Below are 27,471 nucleotides of genomic sequence, written 5' to 3'. Positions count from 1 at the left end.
CTCTTGATCTTGGGGTTGTGGGTTCAAGCCCTACACTGAGTGTAGAAATTACTTTTAAAAAAGGAAAAAAAAAGTACGTGGCGGAGGAGAGGTTTAATCCAAACTGGGATGAGGATGGGGCAGGGAGATAAATGGCACTCAGAAAGCTTCCTCAAGAGAGAGATGGTGTCTGAGCTGAGTCTTTTTATTTTTGGAACAAGAACCAAATTTTTTATTCATTTCTTGTGTTTGAAGTATTCTTTGCGGACATCCTCTGCCGGGTATCCTTTGCCATATCCCTTAACTACCACACAGCTGCAGCCAGCCACTTCATGGGGTTTTTCCATCTCTGTCTCTTTTACAGAGGCCTATCCATTCATCTTGTTCTGTCATCAAGCTTGATTAGGTTGATTTGGTGTTCAGCACAAAGGGCCTCCACCAACGTGATATACATAGGCTCATCACAGTTGGATGCAAGTATACAAAGATGGGCTTGGTGCTTGTCTAAGTCTTTGGCAGCTTTGCCAGTTCCATGTGCTAGGCCATCGTGGATGAGGGCAGTCTTGAGCACCTCTTGTAAAGCAGTATTAACATCCATTACGCCTTCAGCAGCAATGTCTTCCTTGGCTATGGTGCCGTGGTGGTGGATTACGAGTGTAGCCGAATCTTGACTGCACCCAAGCCTCTGGCTCTGCGAAGCTCAGTGGTGGCAGGGAAAGAGCTGAGCTGAGTTTTAAAAGGATGAGTATTTAGCCAATGAGAGAGGTGGTCTAGATAGAGAACTTTATGTTTAAAGCAATAGAGGCATAATATATATAAGCCAGTTCAGTATGGCTGGAGGGTGGAGGGTTAGGTTGGAAAGGAGAAGGAGGGTGGTCAGTTAGATTGAGGCAAGATCATAGAAGGGTTTGCATATCAAATGAAGGAGTTAAAATTTTTTTCCTAAACCAGTGGGAAACTATTATTTTTAAGCAGGAGAATGACATTGTCTCCTTTGTCTTATTAGAGAGATCAGTCTGGTGGCCATGGGGATAATAAAATAGGATAATTGAATAAAGATATGGTGGCCAGTTAAGAAATTGTTACAGTACTAATGTGAGGACTTAAAAGACTATAGAAACAGTTGAAATGAAGAGGAGAGACCAGGTATGAGACACATTTTGGAAGGTAGAAGATAGGACTTGGTGACTGTTGGATTGTAGGAAGAAAAGGTATATACAGTGTGTGGCTTCTGACTTCCGTGACTGGACAGATGATTGTGCCATCCATTCAGCAAATATTTATTGAGCACCTAATGGGCAAGATTCAGTTCTATAGATATAAGAAATGTTGTCCTGTCCTCAAGAAACTTGCAGTTTGCTGGGATGACTGTTGTATTATCTCCAGCATTCTCATCATTTGGTCATTAATACTTGGCATGCTGTATTGCAAGATTCTGTAAGTTCAGTCGGATAGAGCGCTATGAAATATTAATGCTGCTTACTGCATAGATATCGTGGCCTAAGATAGAGGAGACTTGTTAATCTGAAGGTAGGAAGAGGTAATGTATGTTAGAACAGTGATTCTCAGTGTGTGAATCCTGAACTGGCTGCATCAGCATCATCTGGGATTGTTTCAGAAATGCATGTTCTGTGCCTAGGAAGTATTAGAAAAGGAGATATGAGGAAGTAATGTTGATTTCTGTTTTGGACATGTTGAATTTAAAGTAGTTGTGGATTGGAGCACCTGGGTGGCTCAGTTGGTTAAGTGTCTGCCTTTCTGCTCAGGTCATGATCCCAGGGTCCTGGGATGAAGCTGTGTGTGGGGCTCCTTGCTCAGCTGTCTCCGTCTTCCTCTCCCTCTGCCCACCCCCCACCCCTGCTCTTTCTCTCTCTCTCTCTCAAAGAAACAAAATCTTAAAAAAAAAAAAAAGTAATTGTGGGTTATCTAGGTGGAAATGGTGAACAGGTAATTGGATCTCTGTGTCTGGAGCTCAGAAGAGAAATCTGGATTAGGATTAAAGATTTGAACATTGTCTGTCCAGGTCTCTTAGTAGTTGAAGCCATGAAACTGGATGAAATTCTATGGAGAAAGAATGTAAAATGAGAAGAGGGTAAACCCTAACGCTGCATTTAAGAGGTAAATCGAGGTTAAACAATCCCCAAAGGTTGTCTGAGAATAAATTGCCAGAGAGTGTTGAAAAATTAGTAGAGTGATGTCAGATTTGAAGGAGTCAGCAGTGTCTAGATACTACAGAGATCAGGAAAGAGAAGAACTTAAAAGTTTATCTTGGAGGCATCAGAAGAGTTCTGGTGACCCTGGCAACAGTACAAGAAAACACCATTTTGTACTGGTAACAAGAAAAGCCAGGATGCAGTGAGTTGAGGGATGAATGGGAGGCCAAACATTGAGTATAGATATTCTTTAAAATTTTTACTAGAAGGAGACCAGATAAAAGCTATGGAGTTTAGGTATGAGGAAGAATTTATTCTGGAGTAAAAGGAATAGCCTGGATAGAGGGAGTGTGGTTGAGGATTCAGAGGGAGAAGATGGAATTGTTAATAGTTTGAGGTTACCCAAGAAGGTAGGATGAAATAGAAATCTCCTTAGGCAATTTAAGAGATTTTTTTCTTAAATCCGTTAACAAGAGAGGGAAGGAAATAAAAATGAAAACTGTTACAGAGCTCATAATCTTTAAGACAGAACTTCACTTAAATCCTAGGTAATAGAAATTAGATTGCAGGGGAAAGGAAGCACTGAGAATGCAGAGGCCTTGTCTTTGTTTTTTCATTGTTCTATTACAGATACATGTTATATACTGGATATTAAGGAGTGTTTAAAGAAGGAATATGTGAATGAGTAAGTGGAATAAACTAGTGAGTGTTGATGAGACAGTGGAGGCAATGAGTGTCAGTTCCTTTTCTGAGACATTTATTAAAAAAAGGTTAACCTTACTGGTTTACAGTTGGGGTGAATTCTATTTGGGATAGCAGATGTTGTATTCTTTATTTTCAAAGATTTCACTTATATGAGAGAGCGTGAGTGGGAGAGCACAAGCTGGAGAGGAGAGGCAGAGGGGGAAGCAGACTCCCCGCTGAGCAAGGAGCCCAATGCGGGGCTCCATCCCAGGACCCTGGGATCACGACTGAGCCAAAGGCAGACGCTTAATCAACTGAGCCACCCAGGCACCCAGATTTTGGTATCCTTTAGATTTACGAGAGAAGCCCACTCGAGGGAGCCATAAGAAAGGATAATTAATGGAATGAGTCCTAGAATGAGTACTAGAAGTTACGGAAAGAAGAGGGATAACGGGAAAGAAGGGACATCAGAAGAGAGGGGGAAAATATCAAAGAGTGAGGTGAGTAGGCCATGGCAATAGATAGTTTTAATGGAGTTCATGGGAGGTGGCCTAAATTCTCTCAGTAATTCATCTGAAGTTGAGATTAAAGGCTGAGGCAAATGAGGTGAGATTGAGAGAGAGTAGTATGGAAAAGATTATAATACTGATTTGGGGGAGATTTGATATGCAGTTAATAGGGTATTAAGTAAATGTTATTAAATAATAAGTGGACACAGGAGTGAGTACCAGTGGGTCAGTGACCTAGGGAATGAATGTAAGAAAAAGGAGTATTAAGAGGAAAGAGGTTAATACTTTGTCAGTGTTTGTTTTAATAACTTCTGACGAAGTTACATAGGTCTAAAAAAACCCATTTTCTGAGTACCTATTTTATATAAGGGGAACATATAGTTGTAGATTGATAGTCTTAATTTTTTTTTGAAGTTGTAAAGACACTGTTAATACATTTGCTTAAAACTCGGTTTATACCAGAAGGTATAACATGGCAAGTGAGCCTCTTCAGGGCACGCCTTTTTCTTATATTGATCACTGTTGAGTTTCTTGTGTACCTTAACGGAAGGGGGGTTTTTTTGGGGGGGGGTTGTATTCTTCCTTTTTTACTTTTTTTTAAAACTTGGGACAGTATATGGATTTATTAATTTCCTTTTAAATTAGTTCTTATTTAAAAGATTATAAAGGTCAACTTTAAAGAGATTTTAACAGTACCATGTTCTAGTTGACTGATTACAGTTAGTTTTATTCCCAGGTTTTTAACTATTTCATTGTAAGCATGACTCAACAATTGAGCATAATTTTTTGATCAGGTAGCAGTTTTGTAATGACTTGAGTTTTAACAAGGTTTTAACTATGACAGTGTTCTGCAAAATCACTCTTCAGAGAAAAAAAAAATTAAGTAATTTCTCCATGCAATGTGGGGCTCGAGTTCATGACTCTGAGATCAAGAACCACAGCTCTACTGACTAAGCCAGCCAGTCCCCCAAGAAAATAATATTACAAAATTTTTTGTACTTACTTTTTCCATTTATGACCTTAGTAAGTGTTAACAAAATGAATAACCATTTCTTGAAAGGAGAAAATTATCTCCAAAGTGTAGTCTATCAGACATCTATTCTGTTTCAGGCTTGCTAGATTAAAATTATTTCCTCACTTTTATACTTCCAAATAAACCTTTTATTCAACAGCTCACATCTACTCTACTTTTCTGAGTTTTCTTCTTGAACTTCCATACTTTTTTTGTGGTCATGAGTTGATAGCTAATGCATAGATCTGGCACAGGAATAAATTTTGAAATGAGGTATAACTAATATGTTTCTGGATTTGTCTTTGGTTTTTATAATCTTGTACTATAAAAATTTTTTAGACATTTGGAGATTTCTATAGGAAACCTTTGAAAATTGAGCACTTCAACAGTCCGTAGGTTCTTATAGGTTCCTTCCTTAGAGTTTTGTTTTGTCGCTTAGAGCCCTTTGTTAGAGGTGTTACAAGGAGGGCCATGTGATTATCTATTGCTATCCCAAAAACATTTCTGTGAGATTGACACTTTGACTTGTTTTGGTAGCATTATTAAACTTATCTGTACTCTAACCAGCTCTCTTTTGTCCTTTGTAAATAATACATAGTATTTTTGTGTGTGAGAATTAGATAGGCATTTTGAAACCTAAGTACAAGACTGTGAAGCATAGCAACCTACAGAAAAGATCAGATCTTTATCATTGGCCTTAATGGAGCTGTTAGCAGTTTTATTAATCCTTAATCTGCCTAGTTTCAAGGCTGATACATAGGTATTTTTTATCCTATCTGCCTGAGTGTGATGCCACAAGGAATCTCCTGTTACAGGCATGCAATAAGCTGGCATCCTGTACTATTATTTACTTGTAAGGCAATCTTTAATGAAGTTTGGAATGTCAGGAAGAACAAGTGCTAATAGGTAATAAGGGAAATCATGATTTTGTATCTATATATAGATATGCTTATATTATATCTATATATAGATTTTATATCTGTGTTGCAACTGTTTTCCTAACAAATGGAAGTTTATGAATTATAAACTAACTCATAATAGTATTTTTCAAATAAATAATGAATTTATGAACAATCAGATTACTTAAACTCTGTTGCCTTGTGTGGCTGTCACTATCTTTACCATCATATTTCTTGACTCTTTTATGACTCTTAATGCTCATTTTCTTATTTTCAATATACTACAGTCTAGATTTGTGATGTGCTATTTAGTAGCCACATGTGATTGTTTACATTTTAATTAAATTAATTAAAATTAAATAAAATTATAAATTCAGTTCTTTAGCCACACTAGCTATATTATAAGCACTTAATGGCTCCTTGTGTCTAGTGGTTCCTGCATTTGTGAAGATATAGAACATTTCTGTCTGGACAGAGCAGAAATTTTTATTAGGTGGCACTGGTCTAGAATGATTATGTATCTGCAGTTCCCTGAAGAGTTATTGTGTTGGCAGTAATCTTCTAATACCAGCACTGAGTTGGGAGTTGGAAAGATTTGAATTTAGATTCTAGTTCTGTCATTCATTGGCTGTGTGACCTTGAACGAATACCATAAACTCTTGACCTTATTAGTAGTGTAAAATGGGAATAAGAGCACCTCAGATTGTAGTGATAATAGAGAGTATTCAGAAATCCAGTTGGTACTCTTTAAATGTATTTAGTTCTTCATTCTTCTTACTTGAGTTTTTGGTAATGTTGGAACTTGTTGGAAACTCTTGGAGTTCTTTCCTTTTTTGGCATCTGTGACATTTTCTGCTAGTTGCTGTTCTACATCTCTGACCATTTTTAATCTTTGTTGGTAGCTTCTCATCTGGGTTTGGTCCAAGGCCCTCTTAAATATTGATTGTATTACTTTCCCATTTAAAATCCTATATATTATAGGATTAACATCACCTTAACATAGCACATGGACTCTGTGGGCTCTACTTGTTGTTTACTTCAGCTTTTTCCATGTTCCTGCTTTTACTCTATACTCTAGCAACTTATTCTTGTTAACGTTTCATTCAATATTGTATGCTAGATTTATTCTGCCATCTGTTTAATCTACCATCAGTCTTTTGCATAGGTTATGTTTGGAATGGTTCAAAGTGCCTCAAGGAAGTAACTGAGCCTCCCACCCCCATGCCAGGTCAGACTTTTCCTCTGTTATGCCAGCTGCCAGCATAGATCCCTCCATATTACAGGAATTTAATAAATATTTGTTGAATGAGTGAATTGAGGGAATGCATATATTCTTTGTTAATTCCCAAAGTTCCATCATTTTCTATGTACTGATGATTCATACTTTCAGCCTGCATTATTCTTTTCTGCTCCAGTTCATGGATCTGACTGCTTACAGGATATTTATCTAAATGAGGGTGTCTGTCAGTCACCTCAGCTCATCATAACTAAAACCACATTCATTCTTGTCTTCCTATTCATGCTTCCATTATTCCCTAATTTTTCTTCCTAGAAACAGTATCTGTTCATTCACTCATATCTGGAAACCTGGTATGCCATTTTCTCCCCTTTACTGCTGTGTACGTCGTAAGCAGTCATTAGTTGCATCTTGTACTGTTAGAGTATACCATAGGAATACGTGGCCTGACCTGGTGTGGGTGTGGGAGGATAAGTCACTTACTAGAGGGATTTTTTTGAGGAATTCCACCTTGGTTCATTTACTACTGATAAAGAGGAAAATATATTTACAATGTTCCCAGTGTATTAATGCTTCTTGCTGTTAAGTAGTGGCAGCTGAATCCAAAACACTAGCAGCTAAAAGTGGCAAGCTATTGAAGAATAACAGTATTGTATACTATCCATATAGCCCACATTCTTCCTCTTGACTCAGCGTGAGTGAATTACAAATTCACCTATTTGGAACAATTTATTGTATAATTCCCTCAGATGTTTGTCCCTTTTTCTTTTGTTTCTTTAACTTAGTTTCAAATACCCCTTTTTTCTGTTACTTTCATGTGTACCTTTAAAAAGTGCCATACTGATTAGTTAGTATATCTTTAACTATACTTAATTAGGATTTTTGTTGGTTTTGTTAGTACACTGAATACATAGGCTTTTAGTGTCTGCTTCCAACTCTGTTTTCCTTAAGTCATATTATTTATATATTTTTAAAGTAAGCTTTATGCCCAGCGTGGGGCATGAACTTATGACTCTGAGATCAAGAATCGCATGCTCAACCGACTGAACCATCCAGGTGCCCTAAGCCATGTTACTTTTAATGTGTAGTTTTAAGAGCATGAAGTTTTTTCAGAAAGATAAGTATCATGTTATAGCAAACGGTCTTCCCTTTTAGATCCTCCTGTGCCTCTTGAATCAGCTTCTTTATCCCTATTGCCACTCGCATTGTTAGGGTTTCATTTAGATCTCATGTGGATCATTTCTGTAGCCTACTTAATGCTTTGCTCTTTTTGCCTCCAGTTTCTTCCTTTTTCATTCTGTCTTTCATATTGCCACCAGAGTTTTCCTTCTGAAAAGGAAATCCATGTCACTGCCTTACTTGAAAGTCAGTGCTACATCTTACGTTAAAAATTTTAAATTTTAATTAAATTAAATTGCCTGGGTTGCCTGGGTGGCTCAGTCTGTTAGGACCCTGATCTCAGGGTCCTGGGATCGAGCCCCACATTGGGCTCCCTGCTCAGTGGGGAGCCTGCTTCTCCCCTTTCCCTGCTGCTTCCCCTGCTTGTGCTCTCCCTGTCAAATAAATACAATTAAAAAAAAAAGATTTTATTTATTTATTTGAGAGAGAGTGATCACAAGTAGGCAGAGAGGCAGGCAGAGAGAGAGAGAGTAAAGCAGGCTCCCTGCTGAGCAGAGAGCCCAATGGGCTGCTCGATCCCAGGACCCTGAGATCATGACCTGAGCTGAAGGCAGAGAGGCCTAACCCACTGAGCCACCCAGGTGCCCCCAAATAAATACAATCTTAAAAAAAAAAATATGAAAACTTTAAAAAATGTAGAGTCCTTTGCTGACACTCATGTTCTGATCCTTATTTCTAGCTATCTTTATGCTATAACCAAGTCAGACTACTTAGTTCTCAAGTGCCTCATCTCTCTCTCTTTTTTTAAACTTACTGGGGCTTTGTTTTTTACTTTTTCTTCCATCTTCCCTGTGCTTCTCCTTTGTCTGACAGACATCAAGATCCTATTCCAGGGGCACCTGGGTGGCTCAGATGGTTGGACATCTGCCTTTGGCTTAGGTCATGATCTCTGGGTCCTGGTATCGATCCCCTCATCGGGCAGGGAGCCCGCTGCCCCCTCCCCCCGCCCCCTGCTCATGTTCTCTCTCTGTATCTTTCTGTCTCAAATGAATAAATAAAATCTTAAAAAAAAAAAAGATCCTATTCCAGTGGCATTCTGTGAAAACATCTCCAGCTCCCTCCAGCAATTAATGACTATTTGGAAATAACTTTGATAATAGTACATACCATATTTCATTATGTGTAATTGCTTACCCTAACCTGTGGACTCCTCTAAAGCAGGGGATGCATTTTTATTCATCTTTGTAAAGCTAGTTACCATTGTAGCATCTCTCATGGAATATAAATGTAAATGATGGATACGTATAAGTAGACAAGCCAGCAAAGGTGCAACTGGGTTAGGTATATTTATCGTCTAGGGCTAGGGAGGTCTGTGGAAGTCCTATGAATAAACAATTAGAAAGCTTAAGTGCATTAGCATAATGGGAAAGCTACTGGAAAGGAAACTGTAGATTCTAAAAGTTATAGGACTTCTTTTATGCTTCAAGATTTTTTTACGTATCTGAGTAAATTGTTAGTTGCATTTGAGAATGTTATTTTATTTGTTAAGTGGTAAGTAGACTTTTTCATAAATGAAACTCAGAATTGGTAAATAACATTTTTATTAAGCTGATTTATCATAACATTTTTGTACTAGATATATTCTTGAACAGCTGATAAAAAATGAGACTGTTACTCTAAATCTTTGATTTCTTAATTTAGTGAACATTTCTTAATTTAGTGTTTGCCTTCTACACATATCAAACTTAGTGTTGAGTACAAAGGTGAAAGAAAAAAAACTCCTAGGGACTCACTTCATAGACTGAGTCAGGATATGGAGAAAAAAATAGTGTATGTGTATGTAATTAAAATTAAAATACAATAGAATATATAAATATATATATGCATGTACATACATACATGCTGATAAATGTTTCAATAGCGCCATTATAAGGTGCTAGATTTCTTTTGATCACTTTGCTTGCCCAGTTTGAATTTGACATGTAGTAGCTATTCGGACATTTTTATTATTCATTTGGTTCTCGTTACTTACAGATAATGTGAAACAGTTAAGCGCTGAGAGAATAATCATTTTGTTGTTGAGATATAATATGATGTGGTGGAACATGCAGGGTTAGAGAATTGGAAGATCTGTAATTGAGTTTGCTGAATGTATACACACACAGGAACAGACACAAATAAATACATGTTTATAAAATGGCCACCAGACTGATTGATTTCAGAGTTCTTGTGGGTATTGAGTAAGGTAATTACCTAAGATGCTTGATAGAATGCAAAATGCTGTTTAAATTTTTATTTTTATTTTTATTTTTTATTTTAAATATTTTATTCTATTAGAGAGTGAGAGAATGAGTAGGAGGACCCCAATGCAGGCTCCATCCCAGGACTCTGGGATCATGACCCAACCCAAAGGCAGATGCTTAATGGTGCCCCTATTCTATATTGTTTTAGACAGAGAGTGCAGGAGAGTGGTGGAGGGGGAGAGGGAGAGAGAGAATTTGTAAGCAGTCTCCTCGCCCAGTGCAATACCCAATAGGGGGCCTGAGATCATGAGATTATAACCTGAGCTGAAACCAAGAGTTGGATGCTTAACCAACTGAGTCACCCAGGGGCTGCCTTGTTAAAATTTTTAAAAATCAATGTACCAGTATGTTGTTTTTTGGACAGATTTGGGTTTCGTAATCATTTCATTCTGATTTCTGTGTAACTCTCTGTCCAGTAATATACTCATTAACAATGTAGAAAATGTATATGAGTGGTGGGCTTTGAGTAACAGAATACCTACCCAACTAAATGTGGCCTAAATAACGAGGAATGTATCATCTCACAAAATGAGAAGCCTAGAATCAGAGTTACCATGTGGTTCACAGTTCATCCAGTTTCATCAGGGACATAGGTCCAGTTTACATTAAAGCTCCACTTGTCCAAAGAGGGCCACTACAATTTCAGACACCAACACCTGCCTGAAAAAAAGTGGGGAGCACTTCCTCAAGTGTCTCTTTTTATTAGATTGCAAGTCTCATTATAGGTTTTTTTCTTTTTCTTTTCTTTCTTTCTTTTTTTTTTTTTAAGATTTTATTTACTTATTTGACAGACAGAGATCACAAGTAGGCAGAGAGAGAGAGAGAGGAGGAGGAAGCAGGCTCTCCGCTGAGCAAAGAGCGCGATGCAGGGCTCAATCCCAGGACCCTAGGATCATGACCTGAGCTGAAGGCAGAGGCTTTAACCCACCCACGCCTGGGTGGCGCCCCTGTAGGTTTTTTTCGTAAGGTCCGTTGTCTTTTCCATGTTTCTTGCGTACCAGAAAAAGACCAAATTTCTAACTCTGGCAGCTAAGTGTATCCTCCCCACCCCCTCCCTGCACAAATCCCACTTTTTTATTGAGAAATAGTTGACATACATCCCTGTTAAGTTTAAGGCATATAGCGTGATTGTTGGATATATATTTCATAATATGCACAACATGCATATTATGAAATAATTGACATGATAGGTTCATTTAACATCCATGGTCTTGTATAAATACAGTAAAAAGAGGAGAAAAAAACTTTTTTCTCCTCGTGATGAGAACTCTTAATAATTTTCCTACATGTTAAATAGCAGTGTTTGCTCTAGTCATCACGTTGTGCATTATATCCCTAATACTTACTTCCTTATTACTGGAAGTTTGTACCTTTTGATCACCTTCCTTCAAGGCAGTTCTTATAAACTGTCCCTAGTTTACCTTCCGTCACCAGACGCTGGGCCTTATGTAGTAAAAACCATTTCAGTATTTTATTTGGTATTCTGAGAAGTCAGTGATTACTGATGAGATTGTAGGCAGTGAAAATTATATCTGGTTTTTCATGTTATACTGTATTTCCTCCCTCACCAGTATGTAGCTATAACTCTGTGTTGTCAGCTTCTTCACAAAAATATTTTCTCTACCTACTTTACCATAACCAAAAGTCTGCTTCCTTCCAAAGGATATCGTTTACCTTACAGTTCTTCAGGTGAAGGAAGGAGTTGGAAAACTATTTCTGTAAAAGGCTAGACAGTAAATATTCTAGACACTATCTACCTGGGAGATTGTTTGGAAGATAAATGAGATAATGTATGTAAAGTCTCTAAAAGAATGCCCCACACCTTAATGTGATTTCATTTTTTTTTTTTTTGTATTTGGTAAACTTTCCTTTTTTCCATACATATCTATATTTACAAAACTAACTTTTAAAGATCTCTTCCTCAGCTTTTACCTTATAAAAAGTCCATGAGAACTAGACAGAGTATCATTTATTGTACTGCATGTTTAGTTTGAACTAAGGTAGTTATTGAAATTAGTGCACCTGAAATGTCTGAAGGATATTAGGCCTTTATGTAAAGAATTGTCTTAATTTGATGAAAATAATGTAATCGTTAGAAGACAAACTAGATGAAAAAAGCCAGCAGGTTTTTGTTTGTTTTTGCAAACCTACACTTTCAGAAAGATCTCTGCTTTAATAAAGCTTTTATCATGTGTCTGTTGCTATTTGAGAGGTGTCTTACACCTTTGGGAATGAAATCTTATTCTTAAGTCCTTTTCATTAATTGCTTACAGTGGACCAAACACTTTGTTAAGGTATCATTCTTAACTTTTGGGCATACACTCAGTTTCAGTCCTGGAAAATTTTGAGTTGGCATAAAAAGGAAGATTAATTGGCAAATGGACTATGTTTAAAGTTCATATAACAGTTGTTTGGAACATAATAAATTTTTTCAAAGAAATTACAAAAAGGGACTTACTTTATAAATTATAAAAGCATATTTCAGTGATAATTCAAAAATATTAATAAGTATTTTCTATGTTTCCGTGCACTGGAGAATAACTATATTGGGGAAAAAAAAATACAACCCACTGAGGGCTCCAGGGTGGTTCTGTTTATCAAGCATCTGCCTTCAGCTCTGGTCACAATCCTGGGGTCTTAAGATCCAGTCTTATATCCAGCTCCTTGCTCAGCGGGGGGGCCTGCGTTTCCCTCTGCCTCTCCTGCTGTGCTCTCTCTGTCTCCCTCCCTCTTGCTCTCTCTCTTAAATTAAAAAAAAAGAATACAACTTATTGAAATTTGTGGGATGTAGATAAAGCTGTGCTCAGAAGGAAACTTACATCACTATATGCATATTTTAGAAAAGAGGGAAAAAGTGTAAATCTGAGCTCCCATCTCAAGTACCTGAAGAAGAAAAAAAAAAAATCAAGGGGTGCCTGGGTGGCTCAGTTGGTTGAGCATCTGCCTTCAGCTCAGGTCATGATCCGAGGTCCTGGGGAATAGCTCCACATTGGGCTCCCTGCTCTGTGGGGAGTCTGCTTCTCCCTCTCCCTCTCCCTTTCCCCACCGGCCTGTGTTCTCAATCTCATTTACACTCTCTCTCTCCCAAATAAGTAAATAAAATCTTAAAACAAACAAACAAAAAACCAAGATCTACCCAAATCAAGCAAGAAAGAAATAAAGATAAAAACAGAAATCAGTGGAGTTGAAAACAAAAACCAGAAAATCAATGAAATAAAGAGCTGGTTCTTCGGAAAGATAAATACATTGACAAAACTCTACCAAGACTGGGAGGATTAGAAGAGGAAACAAGTTATCAGTATTAGGAATGATGTGTAGGGTATTACCATGGGCCCTTCAGACATGGAAAAGATAATATGGAGATACGATGAACAACTCATACATAATTTTGACAACTTTGATATAATGGACCAGTTCCTTGAAAAATACGTAGTACCACCCTTCACCCAATATGAATTAAATAATCTGAATAGTCCCCATTACCTTGATACCACCTCCAAAAAGCAGTACCAAAACTATCAATTTACCCGTATCAGTGTAATGCAAAAATTTTAAGAAAATAAAGCAGTATGGGAAAAAAATTGAATATCATTAGCAAGTATGTGTCACTGCACAGATACACCATTTGAAACTCAATATTTATAAACCACTGTATTAATAGCTAAAGAAAAATCACATGATCACATAATTTGATGAAAAATGGTATTTAATAAAATTCAGGACCCATTCATAGTTTCTTTAAAAAAATAAATATGTATGGGGGAACTAACTCAGTTGGATAAGGAATATCTATATAAACCTATAGGTAACATTATACTTAGTGGCAAAGACTGAATGCTTTTCCTATAGGATTAGTAACAAGGTAAACCCGCTCTCACCAGTCTTTCAACATAGTGATAAAAGTTCTACCCACTGGAATAAGGCAAGAAAAAAGTAAAGGCATACAGATTGGAAAGGAAGAAAACTCCCTATTTGTAGATGACATCATTGTCCATATAGAAAATTCTGGGAAATCTACAACAAAAAAATAGAACTTAATAAATGAGTTCAGCAAGATTGTAGGATACAAGAGAAACATACAAAAATCATGGTTAATTTTGGGTGGAAAAGACAAATAGGATTGGTTAGGTTAGATACTGTTGAATGGACACGTTTTAAACTGTGAGATTGAATAATACGTATCACTATTTCAGGGCCCATCATATGGTGGTAGGGTCTTTATATTTTTATGCAGTAGGGTCTTTAAAATCGTTAACATGTTATGTACCCTCAAACATTGGCTAGGTGAAGTTATGGGTATAATTTTGGCAACATTTATCAGTCTAGAAAATTTTAGGGTTTTATTTTCCTCCTAAAATAATTTGAAAAGTATAGATGTTATTGACTCCTGCTGGAAAACTAGTCACTGTTTAACAATGGCATACTGTGTTAATGAACAATTTCTGCCATATGATAACATCATAGCTAATTTTTATAAAGTATCCACAAGATCCCTGGTGCCAGATTTGTTGTCATAACCAAGGTCATGTTTGATTTGTATTGCTAACAACTCTGCCTCTGAGATTCATTGCCTTTTTTTTTTTTTTAAGATTGGGCGGGGGTGGGGGTGCAGAGGGAGAGGGAGAAGCAGGCTGTCCTCTGAGCAGGGAGTCCAATGTGGGGCTCTTTCCCAGGATCCTGGGATCATGACCTGAGCTGAAGGCAGAGACTTAACCGACTCAGCCACCCAGGTACCCTTGCCTTTCCTTTTCTTACACTGATTGTTGACTGGCCTACAAAAGAACATAATACAAACATGGATGGAACTAGAGCGTATCATGCTTAGCGAAATAAGTCAAGCGGAGAAAGACAACTATCATATGATCTCCCTGATATGAGGGAGTGGTGATGCAACATGGGGGCTTAAGTGGGTAGGAGAAGAATCCATGAAACAAGATGGGATAGGGAGGGAGACAAACCATAAGTGACTCTTAATCTCACAAAACAAACTGTGGGTTGCTGGGGGGAGGGGGGTTGGGAGAAGGGGGGTAGGGTTATGGACATTGGGGAGGGTATGTGCTTTTGGGTAAATTGGAAGGGGAGATGAACCATGAGAGACTATGGACTCTGAAAAACAATCTGAGGGGTTTGAAGTGGCGGGGGGGTGGGAGGTTGGGGTACCAGGTGGTGGGTATTATAGAGGGCACGGCTTGCATGGAGCACTGGGTGTGGTGAAAAAATAATGAATACTGTTTTTCTGAAAATAAATAAATTGGAAAAAAAAACAAAACAAAAACATAATACAAAGTTAAGTATACTCTATTGGGAAACTTTGGTCTCCTGGACCAACAGGATGCTTGAAGGCATTTCTTGACATTGTCTGTGTTCTCTCTCCCGTTCTCCCTCCCTCCCCTAGTAGCATCTTCATTAGTAGTCCAAAAAAAAAAAAAACCAACCAAAAACAAAAAAATATAAACCCACCACAAACCCAAAACACAGCTGGAAGGACCCCTTGAAATCATCTAGTCAACTTCTCCTGCATGGAGAAATCAGTGTCCAGAGGGAGGGGTGCTCGTGAACTCAGCTTGATGCAGAGACTTGGAAGAGTCCTTGAAGTCTACTGATAACCAGGGATTTTTATCTCTTGCTTCTGTCCTTTGATCTTTCCATTTCCTTTCACCCAAATTTACCCATCCACAGTTTCACACCTTGTTTTATACTTCTGAAATTAAGGAATATCTGTCCTGGAGCATTAAGATGGTCAGTGATTTTTACCCTAGAAACTGATTTCCTTATAAAAATTACATTAACTGTGGGAAGTGGGCAAACTTTGTCTTTCAGCAGATGAAAACATTTGTCTAACTTTCAAATCCGTATTTTTAGTATTTTTAAAATTTACTGTTTTATGATTATCAATTTTGATACACATTAAATCAGGAAGACTAGAAATACAATTTCTAAAATTTTCTGGAAAGAAATGAAGAAACTATTTTTGGATCTCTTTTATCTCCTTTTGTTTAGAGTTACTTTTATCTTGAAATGTCTAGATGTGAGAGAATAAAAATAAATTTTATAGATGCATGCTGTAAAGTTTAGACTATTTTCGAAGGGCCTGCTGTCAGATTATGTAGACATTTATCTTTAGGAGACTTTAAGAGGTGACAACATTGTCTTATTTGGTTATAGGCTCTTCTTGGGAACTATAAATACTATTTATGTATTAGAGTACCGCTTGCTTATTTCAAGTGTACGGAGAGCCAGATGCTTAATAGATACTCACTATGAAAAGTGAGCATTAAGGAAAGCAGAAATCAAAAGTTCTTTAATAAATTGAATTTTTAAAAGAATTTATTGAATCTCTTAATATGTCCTTAATCTAACCATGTTATATAATACATTGATGCTTAACATGCAACTTAAACCAAGTTCCTTAAGGCTGTCTGGATTTTTATATGCACCTCTAAAATACTTCCTTACATAAGTTAAGGACAGTGTTAAATCTGGCAAGGAGTATCAAAAGATAATAAAACAATACTGCCTTCATGGAATTAGAGATCTGAGAAGAGGACTAAGTAAAGGATAAAAGAATTATAAGGATCGAGTTTATTATAAGTTTCTGGTTTCTCATGATATTGTAAAATTAATCTGAAAAATACATAATTTGCTACCTTGAAATGAGTGTGTAAGTTATAAAAACAAAAATCCATATACTTTGTGAATAATAGTATGACAGGAAATTTACTATTTTAAAGAAAGTGATGAGGTATTTCTAATAAAGGAAGTAGGAATTTAAATCTATGAGTTACGAAGCAATTCCATTATACTTGAGACTCCTACTGAAGTTTTAAAAACAAGCTTTAGGGGCACCTGGGTGGCTCAGTTGAGTGTCCAGCTCTTGGTTTCGGCTCAGGCGGTGATCTCAGGGCTGTAAGATGGAGCCCTGTGTGGGGCTCCACACTCAATGGGGAATCTGCTTGAGATTCTCTACCCTCCACCTGATCATCATGCACACACTCTTTCTCTCACTTAAATAAATGGGGGAGAAAAAAAATCAGCTCTATTGAGGTATAACTTACATATAATAAAGTTAACCAATTTTAAGTGTACAGTTAACATGTCTTGACAGATGTATAGTTTTGTAAGCACCACAACAATCAAGATGTGTAGAACATTTCTTTCACCCTAAAATGTTACCTGCTACCCCTTTTCACTGACCCTCTTAACCCCTGGCAACCCTTGATCTTTTGGTAACTGTACTATTTATAAATGGGATCGAGCAGCATGTAACCTTTTGTACCTGGTTTCTTTCACTTACTGCTTTTGAGATTCACTTATTTATTTTTTTAAAAAGATTTTATTTATTTATTTGACGGAGACACAATGACAGAGGGAACACAAGCAGGGGGAGTGGGAGAGGGAGAAGCAAGCTTCCTGCTGAGCAGGGCCTGATGTGGCGGGGAGGTGGGGGGGCGCCGTGGTGGTGCTCAGCCCAGGACCCTGGGATCAGACCTGAGCTGAAGGCAGACCCTTAACAGGCGCCTCAAGATTCATTTATGTTGTTGTGTGTATAAGTTGTCTTTTCCTTCTCCTGAGTAGTACTCCATTGTCTGGACATGCCACAGTTTATCCATTTGACAATTGATGGACATTTAGATTGCTTCTTATTTGGGCTGGTAACAGAGCTTCTGTGGACATGTGTATAAATCTTTGTGTGGACATGTTTTCATTTCTGAATGTTACATGAAACTTACTATTCAGAATCTGTCAAACTCTTCCAAAATGGCTGTGTCATTTGGGGTTTCCACCAGCAATATATAAAAATTTCATTTGTTCCATATCTTCACCAACATATGTTATGTTGATATTTTTATTTTTAGCCACATATACTGTATGTCTGGGTGTTAATTACTGTTGCTGTGTTACAAATTACCTTAAAACAGGTGGCTTAAAACAGCACCTAGTTGTTATTTCATAGTTCTGTAAGTCAGAGTTCAAATGGGGTCTCTCTTCAGGGAATCAGAAGGCTGAAATCCAGGTGTTGACCTGTCTGGAGGTTTTGGGGAAGAATCTGTTTCCAGGCTCATTTAGGTTGTTGGCAGAATTCAGTTTCTTGCTGTTTGTTGTAGGATTGAGATCTCGGTTTCCTTGTTCACTTGTCAGCTGGAGACGACACTCAGCCTTTAGAAGCCGCCTGCACTCAATGGCATGTGGTGCGCTCCCTGGTCTTGAATTCCCATGGTTTGAATCTCTTACTTCCCCTCTTTGCTTTTAAAAAAGCTCTTGAGATTAGAACAGGTCCACCCTAATAATGTTATCCTAAGGTCAACTGGTGTGGAACCTAAATTACATGTACAAAATCCCTTTGAGCCAGTACCTAGATTATTATTTGAATAACTGGGAAAAGATGTTTGTTTACCTAGGGTTGGGAATTTCAGAGGGGACTATCTTAGAATTCTGCCTAGCACGTAACCATTTGTTCTACATTTTCAGCAACATTTGGTATGCCAGTTTTAAAATTTTAAGCATATATATATATATATGCACTAGTTGCAAGTATTGTATCTAATTGTAGTTTTAATTTGCATTTCACTAATGTCTAATGACATGAAACATCTTTTCATCTTGTTTATTTGCTGTGTCTGTATTTTTTTTTTAAGGTTTATTTATTAGAGAGAGAAAGACAGAAACAGTGACAGAGAGCATGAGTGGGGAGGAGGAGAGGAAGAAGCAGGCTTCCCTCTGAGCAGGGATTCCCTTCGTGGGGCTCAATCCCAGGACCCTGGGATCATGATCAGAGCTGAAGGCAGACGCTTAACTGACTGAGCCACCCAGGCACCCCTGCCTATATCTTTTGTTATAAAATATCTACTCAAGTGTTTTTTTCTTTTCCTTTTTAAAATATTATACTCATTTGTTTTAGCATAATTTGTTGAAAAGGTTTTTTTCCCCCATTGAATTACCTGGACACCTTTTTGTCAAAAACACTTAACTTTGCGTCTGTGTGTGTGTTTTTGTTGTTGTTGTTGTTGTTTTTTAAGATTTTATATTTATTTATTTGACAGACAGCAAAAGAGGGAACACAAGGAGGGGGAGTGGGAGAAGGAGAAGCAGGCTACCTGCAGAGCAGGGAGCCCAATGTAGGGCTCAATCCCAGGACCCTGGGATCATGACCTGAGCCGAAGGCAGATGCTTAACGTCTGAGCCACCCAGGTGCCCCTGTGTGTGTGTTTTACATTTTATTCTGTTGCATTGATCTTTATGTCTAGTCTTCTGCCGATACCACTTTATTAACAACTCTAGCTTTATAATAATTCTTTAAGTCAGATAGTGTAACTCCTTTAACATTGTTCCTTTTTCAAATTGTTTGGCTACTTAGGTCTTTATGGAAATGCATTTTATTTTTATATACACTTTGTATTGGGTGACTTTGCTTCATTCATTTATTAGTTCTGATAGTCTTCTGCAGTTTGTTTAGTATTTACGTACAGACTCAATCATATTATCTGCAAGTAAAGGCAGTTTAACTTCCTTTTTCCAGTCTGTATGCCTCTTATTTCTTCTCTCTTGCCTGATTGCACTAGTGCAGATATCGTACCATGTTCCTTTTCTGAGGAGAAGGCATTTAGTCTTCACCATATAAGTATGATGTTAACTGTAGGTTTTTTGTAGATAGCCTTTATAGATTGAGGAAGATCCTTTGCTTACTGGATTGTGGTTCTTTTTTTATCATGAGTAGGTGTTGAAATTTGTCAGATGCTTTTTTTTTTTTTTTTTTTTTTAGTATTTATTGAGATGATCATATGGTGTTTTTTCTTTTTTAGTCAGTATAGTGAATCACATTGATTTGGAATATTAAACCAACCTTACATTGCTGGGATATTCCTCATATATGAAATTTTATTGTTTTAAATTTTTTTTCTGGATTTGCTCAAATATTGTTAAGGATTTTTGCATCCATTGTCATGAAGAAGTATGGGAGTATAGTTTTCTTTTTTGTAATGTTACTGTCTGATTTTGGTGAGAGTAATATTGGCCTCATGAAATGAGTTGAGAACTATTCCTTTCCCCTTCTGCTTTCTGAAAGAACTTGTGCAGGGTTGGCATGTTTTTGACTTTGAATATACGATGAAATTGACTAGTGAAGCCATCGGGTCTGTAGTTTTCTTTATAGGAAAGTTTTTAACTCAAATTCAGTGTGTATATATTTTTTTTTTTTTAAGATTTTATTTATTTGACAAGAGATCACAAGTAGGCAGAGAGGCAGGCAGAGAGAGAGAGAGGGAAACAGGCTCCCCGCTGAGCAGAGAACCTGCTATGAGACTCTATCCCAGGACCTTATCATGACCCAAGCTGAAGGCAGAGGCTTAACCTAACACTGAGCCACCCAGGTGCCCCCAAATTCAGTGTATTTTAATAAAAAGCTATAGAGCTGTTTAGCTTTTCTCTTTTATCTTGAGTTAGTTTTGTCATATACTATCTTTCAAGAAACTTGTCCATTCATCTGAATTATAAAATTTGTTTTCAGAACATTTAGAAAATTCCTTTATTTTTCTTTAAGTGTCTATGGGATTTGTGTTGGTTTGCCTGGGGGCTTACTTATTGATCTTTTCCCAAAAATGGATTTTTGTCTTTATTGATTTTTCTTGTTAGTCCACTTCTATTTTATTAATTTCTCATTTTTTTTCTTTCTTGTTTTCTCTTGATTTGACTTATTCTTTTTCTAGCTTTTTACTTTAGGATCAGATAATTTTGTTTTGGACCTTCTCTTGTAACAGCATTTTCCTCAAAACACTGCGTTTAACCTGTATTTCATAAATTCTGATAGGTTCTGTTTTCATTCTGTGCAAAATATTTTCTGATTTCTCTTGTCATTTCCTCTGTGATTCATGGGTTATTGTTTAGAATTGTGTTTTGTTTCCAAATTCGAATATTCCCAAATACCTTTCTAGTTTAATTACATTCTACTGGGAGAATATATTCTGCATGATTTTAGACCTTTCTATTGAGACTTTTTTAGACTCAGAAGAATGTCTTTATGATTGTTTCATGTGCCCTGGAAAAGAATATTCTCCTGGTTTAGGACACGTTATTTGATAGCATGTTGTTGATTTTTTGTTGTTGTTCTACTTGTTTTCTATCAGTTACTTTGAGAGAAATACTAAAATCTCCAAAATGATCGACTGTTTGCCCTTCAGTTCTTAAAAGTGTTTGATTTCATTTATTTTGAAGCTCTTTTCCTGTATGTGTATTTGTAGAGACTTAATTATAGTGTGGTGGTGGGAGTTCCTCACATATTCACACAGTATCTGCACATCAGCTGGATATCCAATAATTCAACTCAATTCTGACACCACCTACCTAGAGATAGCATCAGATTCCACAGGTGAAGGGCTCATCTAGCTCTATCCTGTTTTTAAAGTAGGCTTCTTATAAATAGCATACAGTTGCATCTTCCGTTTTTTAAAAAGATTTTATTTATTTATATTTTAAAAAGATTTTGTTTATTTGACAGGGAGACAGCAAGAGAGGTAAAAAAAAGCTCGGGGAATGGGGGAGGGAGAAGCAGGCTTCCCGCCTAGCAGGGAGGCCGATGTAGGGCTCCATCTCAGGACCCCGGGTTCATGATCTGAGCTGAAGGCAGACGCTTAACGACTGAGTCACCCAGGTGCCCCTAAGATTTATTTTAGAGAGAGAGAGACTGCCTGTGTGCGTTTGTGAGCCAGGGTATGGAGGGAGAGTGAGACAGAAAAGCAGACTTTCTGCTGAGCAGGGATCCTGACTTGGGGCTCAATCTCAGGACCAGAGATCATGATCTCAGTCAAAATCAAGAGTTGGATGCTTAGCCAGGTGATACACCCAGACACTCCTACAGCTGAATCTTCTTTAATTGTAGTTGTTAGAATGATACACCTAATAACATTGTATCATTCTCAAAACTTTGGATTTAAATCTGCTGTCCTATTTTACTTTCTATTTTTTACTTTTGATTTTTGTTTCTTTTTTCCTATTTATCTGCCTCCCTTTGGATTGAGTATTCTTTATGGTACCATTTTATTTATCTTTTTATTAGAAAGTGTTTGCTCTAGGTTTTATAATACATATCTTCAATATTATGCTGTACTTTCAAATAATATTGTAATGTTTCCCTCATAGTGTATGATCTTGACAACATGCATCATTCTTCCATCTCACATTTGTGCTGCTCTTTTCATACAGTTTACTTCTGCAGTATACATTATACACCCCTGAATACATTTTTATTATGTTTGTGTTAAACAGTCAGTTATATTTTAAAAACATTTGAAAATGAGAAAAAAGTCTTTCATATTTACATAACATGTTTACCGTTTCTGGTGATCTTCATTTCTTGGTCTAGATCTAGATTTTCATTTAGTGTCATTTTTCTTCTGCCTGAAGAATTTTCTTGTGACATTTCTTGTAATGCATGTGTATTGGAGCTTAATTCTTTCAGTTTTTGGTTATCTGGGAAAAGCATTTTGGCTTAATATTTGAAAGATATTTTTGCTGTGCCCAAGATCAGACAGGTTGAGGTTGAAGTAGTCTTTTGGATATATGGGTTCTAAGTTTGGGAGGCAGATGAAGCATTCAATGTTAGTGGATAAGCACTGAAGGGCTCCAGCTGGGCTGGTCCTTGGGTTTTGTGGATGCTGGCTAGCTGGGGATGATATAGATAGGGGATGGATGGTATCATTTATAAAGAATTGATAACATTATAAAAGTCAGTGGGTTGAAGAAACAAGGACCTGGTTCCAAAAGTCAGTGGGTTGAAGAAACAAGGACCTGGTTCCTGAAACTACCAAACTACCATATGACCTTTTTGCTCTCACTTCTTTTTTTCTTTTTTAAGTATTTATTTATTTAAGTAATCTCTACACCCAGCGTGGGGCTTGAACTCATGATCCTGAAATAAAAAGTCATATGTTCTGCTGACTGAGCCAGCCAGTGCCCCCAAGCCCTCACTTTTAAGACAGTTGTAATATTAATCATTATCATCAAAGAAACCCAAACCAAAACAAACCAAACCAAAAAAAGACCCAACCCACTTCAGAATGACAATCCAAAGTATTATTGTATTTTTTTTTTTTTAAGGTTTTATTTTTCTGACAGAGAGATCACAAGTAGGCAGAGAGGCAGGCAAAGAGAGAGAGGGGGAAGCAGGTTCCCTGCTGAGCAGAGAGCCCGATGTGGGGCTCGATCCCAGGACCCCGGGATCATGACCTGAGCCGAAGGAAGAGGCTTAACCACTGAGCCACCCAGGTGCCCCTATATTCCTTTTTTTGGGAGCTTCTCAAGAAACATACTTATTCTTAAGGTAGAGTGAAGTTTTTTGTTTTGTTTTGTTCTTTAAAGTGTATTTTAAGGGGCTCCTGAGTGGCTTAGTCGCTTTGTTGGTAAAGCATCTACCTTTGGCCTCAGGTCCTTATCCTAGGATGGACCCTGCTTTCTGGTTGTCAGGGAGCCTGCTTCTCCCTCTCCCTTTGCCTGCTGCTCCCCCTGATTGTGCTTGCTCCCTCTCTCTGTCAAATAAATAGATAAAACCTTAAAAAAAAAACTTAAATAATAAATTAAAATGTGTTTTAAAAATTCAGGCATGAAATATGTGAGACAGTCAAAGGTAGGAATCACGGTAAGGATGTTAAATCAAGTAAGGGGCAGAATAAGCAGAAACACTGTCTCTGCTCATTGCTATCAAGTTTTATTAATTTTTGCTATTTCTTATATTTTTAGTATATATTTGATAAATTAACCCAAAATTAACCAGTTCTGAAAAATTGCAATTATCTGCCATACTTTTCAAGGGAAAGACTAATCATTGGCGACATAAGAATTGAAGATGCTAATTTACTGGCAAACTTTCTTAGACGTCAAATTTATGTAGTATAAGATACTTTTTTTTTTTAAAAAGATTTTATTTATTTATTTGACAGAGAGAGATCACAAGTAGTCAGAGAGGCAGGCAGAGAGAGAGAGGAGGAAGCAGGCTCCCTGCTGAGCAGAGAGCAGAGAGCCCGATGCGGGACTCGATCCCTGAGATCATGACCTGAGCCGAAGGCAGCGGCTTAACCCACTGAGCCACCCAGGTGCCCCTAGTATAAGATACTTTTAAGAGTAAAAGCTAGGGATCCAAACTAAAATTTTTTTTAAGCTGTATTCAATAATTTCTTAATGTCTTATGAGTATATTCTTATGTTAATTCTATTGTACACTGCTAGACAGAGTCAAGATTAGGTACATGGAATGAATATAGGATGCATGCTACTCTGATTTTATCACTGAACTTTGAGCTTAATTTACATTATTTAGAATTCTGTAGACTTTTTTTTTTTTAAAGATTTATTTATTTATTATTTGACAGACAGAAGTCACAAGGAGGCAGAGAGGCAGGCAGAGAGAGAGGAGAAAGCAGGCTCTCCGCCAAGCAGAGAGCCCGATGCGGGACCCGATCCCAGGACCCTGGGATCACGACCCGAGCCGAAGGCAGAGGCTAACCCACTGAGCCACCCAGGCGCCCCTCTGTAGACTTTTTTTTAAAGACTTTATTTAGTTATTTCAGAGATGGAGCTGGGAAGCAGCAGAGGGAAAGGGACAGGCAGACTCTATGTTGAGCCCAGAGCCAGGTGCAGGGCTTGATCCCATGACCCTGAGAGCATTCCCTGAGCCAAAATGAAGAGTTGGATGCTTAACTGGTTGAGGGTTTAGGGGCCCCTAAATTCTGTAGACTTTTTAAAAGATCTTCATGATTTTGGGGTGCCTGGATGGCTCAGTTTGTAAGCATCTGCCTTTGGTTTGAGTCATAATCCCAGCATTCTGGAATTGAGCCCCGTCCATATTGGGCTCCCTCCTCAGTGGGGAGCCTGCTTTTCCTTCTCCAGCTCTCCTGTGCTTGTGTTCCCTCTCTCACTCTCTCTCTGTCACAAATAAGTAAAATCTTTAAAAAAAGAAAAAGATCTTCATGATTTTTATCTCATGTTAGTCTGTTGTACCGAAGTTTTTACTGTTTTAGATTTAGAACTACTCTTGGTTTTATCACTAATCAAATGGTGTGATCATCTACCAGGTACTTTATCTCCCTGGGATCAGTTCCTTAGGAATTATTATTTTTTTTTTTAAAGATTTTATTTATTTATTTGACAGAGAGAGACCACAGTAGGCAGAGAGGCAGGCAGAGAGAGAGGAGGAAGCAAATGTAGTAGGCTTTGGGCCAGGTCTGTAGTTTTCCTAGAACTCTTTTTTTCCTTAAAATAGATTTAGATGGAATCCTGTATAGAAAACAGATGATTACTTTTATATATTTTATAAATTAGGAATTCAGATAAATTTATATTAATATGGAGTTTATCCACTGAAATAAGACTTCTCAAGAAAAAAAACCTGAATTGGCTATCTTACATTGGACCCACCTTCCAGTGATGATTTTTCTTATTTTAGTTGCAAAGCATATAGAAAATTGTTTCAGTGCACTTATTATAAATGTTTTTGGTTTTTTCTTTTAAAGGGTTTTACAGTCTCAGAAAACTCTTCATTTAAATAGAGGTGGCAGCTTTTTTCTGAGCTTTGTCCCCAACTGAATTCAGTTAGAGCCTTGATAGTCTCCAGTGTGTTACAGTTGGGTATACAACATATTTAGGGCATTAAAAATATTTAAAATAAATTTTACTCAAATGTTTGTGTAAGTCACACAGCTCAGGCCTCTTTGATTCAAGAGCTCTTTCTGTCATACTGTATAATTTTTTTCATACCAAAACACTGTTAATTTATAGATCTAGCTACTCTGGTTTTTGGCTTATTTCCCTATAGTTTTGTGACTCAAAATATTTAACCTTTTAAAGAAATTTGTGCCAGTTTTGTGACTAATTATTATTTATTTCTTTTCTCCAGGGAAATGAGGCCAGTTATCCTTTGGAAATGTGCTCACACTGTAAGTCAGATATTCTTGGTATCAAGAATTTCTTTTATCTACCCATCCCTATATATGTATGTATATATATAATACCCCTCTATATATTTTTATAGCAAAGTTAGACCTTAACTATTTAATGGGTAATGAATTTGATTTATAGTCTTTTTTTTTTTTAAGATTTTATTTATTTATTTGACAGAGATCACAAGCAGGCAGAGAGGCAGGCAGAGAGAGAGAGAGAGAGAGGAGGAAGCAGGCTGCCTGTTGAGCAGAGAGCCCGATGTGGGACTCGATCCCAGGACCCTGGGATCATGACCTGAGCTGAAGGCAGAGGCTTTAATCCACCTAAGTGCCCCGACTTATAGTCTTTTTAAGTTACTAGAGTAGGGAATTTTTTTTTAATAGAGCCGCTCTTTATTATTTACACTGAGCTATAGTTAAATCAACCCTCAAATCTCAGTGGAGCAACCCAACAGAAGTTTTTCACATTAACAAAATGTCAAGTAAACAGCTAGCTTATTTATCTTTTGGTAAAAAATGTTTGTTGAAGGCAAAACTTCCATAGACCAAGTAGCTGTTGCAAAAGATGTTTCTCAGGGCAATGAGGAGTATAAAAAGTGTGGGTGGTATGGTCATTTCTGACCATACTGGAGAATGTAAAAAAGGAAAATGACAGTTTTAGAAATTCTTGATTTAAGGATCAGTCAGAGGATCGGGGAGATTAAATAAAAATCATAAAGTCTCTTGTGTGGAAGGGCAATGATCGGGTAAGGGAGAGATCTTCAGAATTGAAATAAAGACCTTTGGTAAATTTAGATGCCATCATGAGGTCCCAGAATCCTTAAACCATTCTGAATCTTCCTTGTCCTTTATGACTCTGTTTGATGTAGCTGGTTCTTGTTTGGAGACATCTTACCTTGCAATGAAGTGTCACTTCCTTTGTGTCTTACTAAAACCATTTTCCCAGTTGTTCTTTATTGTTTCATTGCTCTCCTTTCTTTTCCCAGAACATATGTCAGTTTCATTCTCTTTAACACCTTTGCTTGCTTACGAGCTCTGGGTAGAATGCTGTTCTATCAGCCCTCTAGTTGACTTTGTTGTCATTCAGCTGTCAGCATAAATGTCACCTGTTTGGAGATGTTTCTCTCTCTCTACTTGGCTTAGATTCTATCTTTCATGAATAGTATCCTGTTTATTTTCTTTATAGCAGCTATAATTTGAAATTATTTATTAATCATCTTATATTTTGTGACTTCTGCAATTAAATTTTTTTTAAATGGTCCTACTCTAGACCCAGTTATCTGTAATTCTGCCATCCTAACTGCTGTTTAAATTTTATTTTACTGTTTCCTCCCAGTCTTTTTAAAATGAATTTATTGTGTAATTGTGATCATATGTAGGCGTTTGCTTCTATTTTAAACATGAGGATAAATTGTTACATCAGCATATTGCTAGAATTAACTAAAACCAAACCTAATTGTGACACGGTAGATGGGGGTTGGTAAACTACTGCCTAGTAGGAGTTTTTGTTAATAAAGTTTGCTTGGAATACAGCTGTGCCCATTTGCTTATATACTGCCTATGGCTGTTTTCATGTGACACGTGGCAGAATTGTATAGTTATAACAGAGACCAAATGGGTACACAAAGCCTAAAATATTTATTACCTAGCCTAT

At 37.3% G+C, this 27,471-nt stretch overlaps 1 protein-coding gene and 1 pseudogene across 1 annotated transcript in view; one reads left to right on the top strand and one right to left on the bottom strand.

Moving 5' to 3' along the window:
- Positions 1–27,471, top strand: part of DNAAF10 (dynein axonemal assembly factor 10) — a 108,555-nt gene that overhangs the window by 5,213 nt on the left and 75,871 nt on the right. Inside the window, 1 exon segment of the mRNA XM_044264115.1 lies at positions 25,775–25,814. Within this exon segment, the coding sequence (XP_044120050.1) occupies positions 25,775–25,814 (40 nt within the window).
- On the bottom strand, positions 216–872 carry LOC122916547 (annotated as a pseudogene).

Source organism: Neovison vison, chromosome 8, assembly GCF_020171115.1.
Source record: "Neovison vison isolate M4711 chromosome 8, ASM_NN_V1, whole genome shotgun sequence".
Classification (NCBI taxonomy): domain Eukaryota; kingdom Metazoa; phylum Chordata; class Mammalia; order Carnivora; family Mustelidae; genus Neogale; species Neogale vison.
The sequence above is the reverse complement of the archived record's forward strand: the minus strand, read 5'-3'. Positions and strand labels throughout refer to the sequence as shown.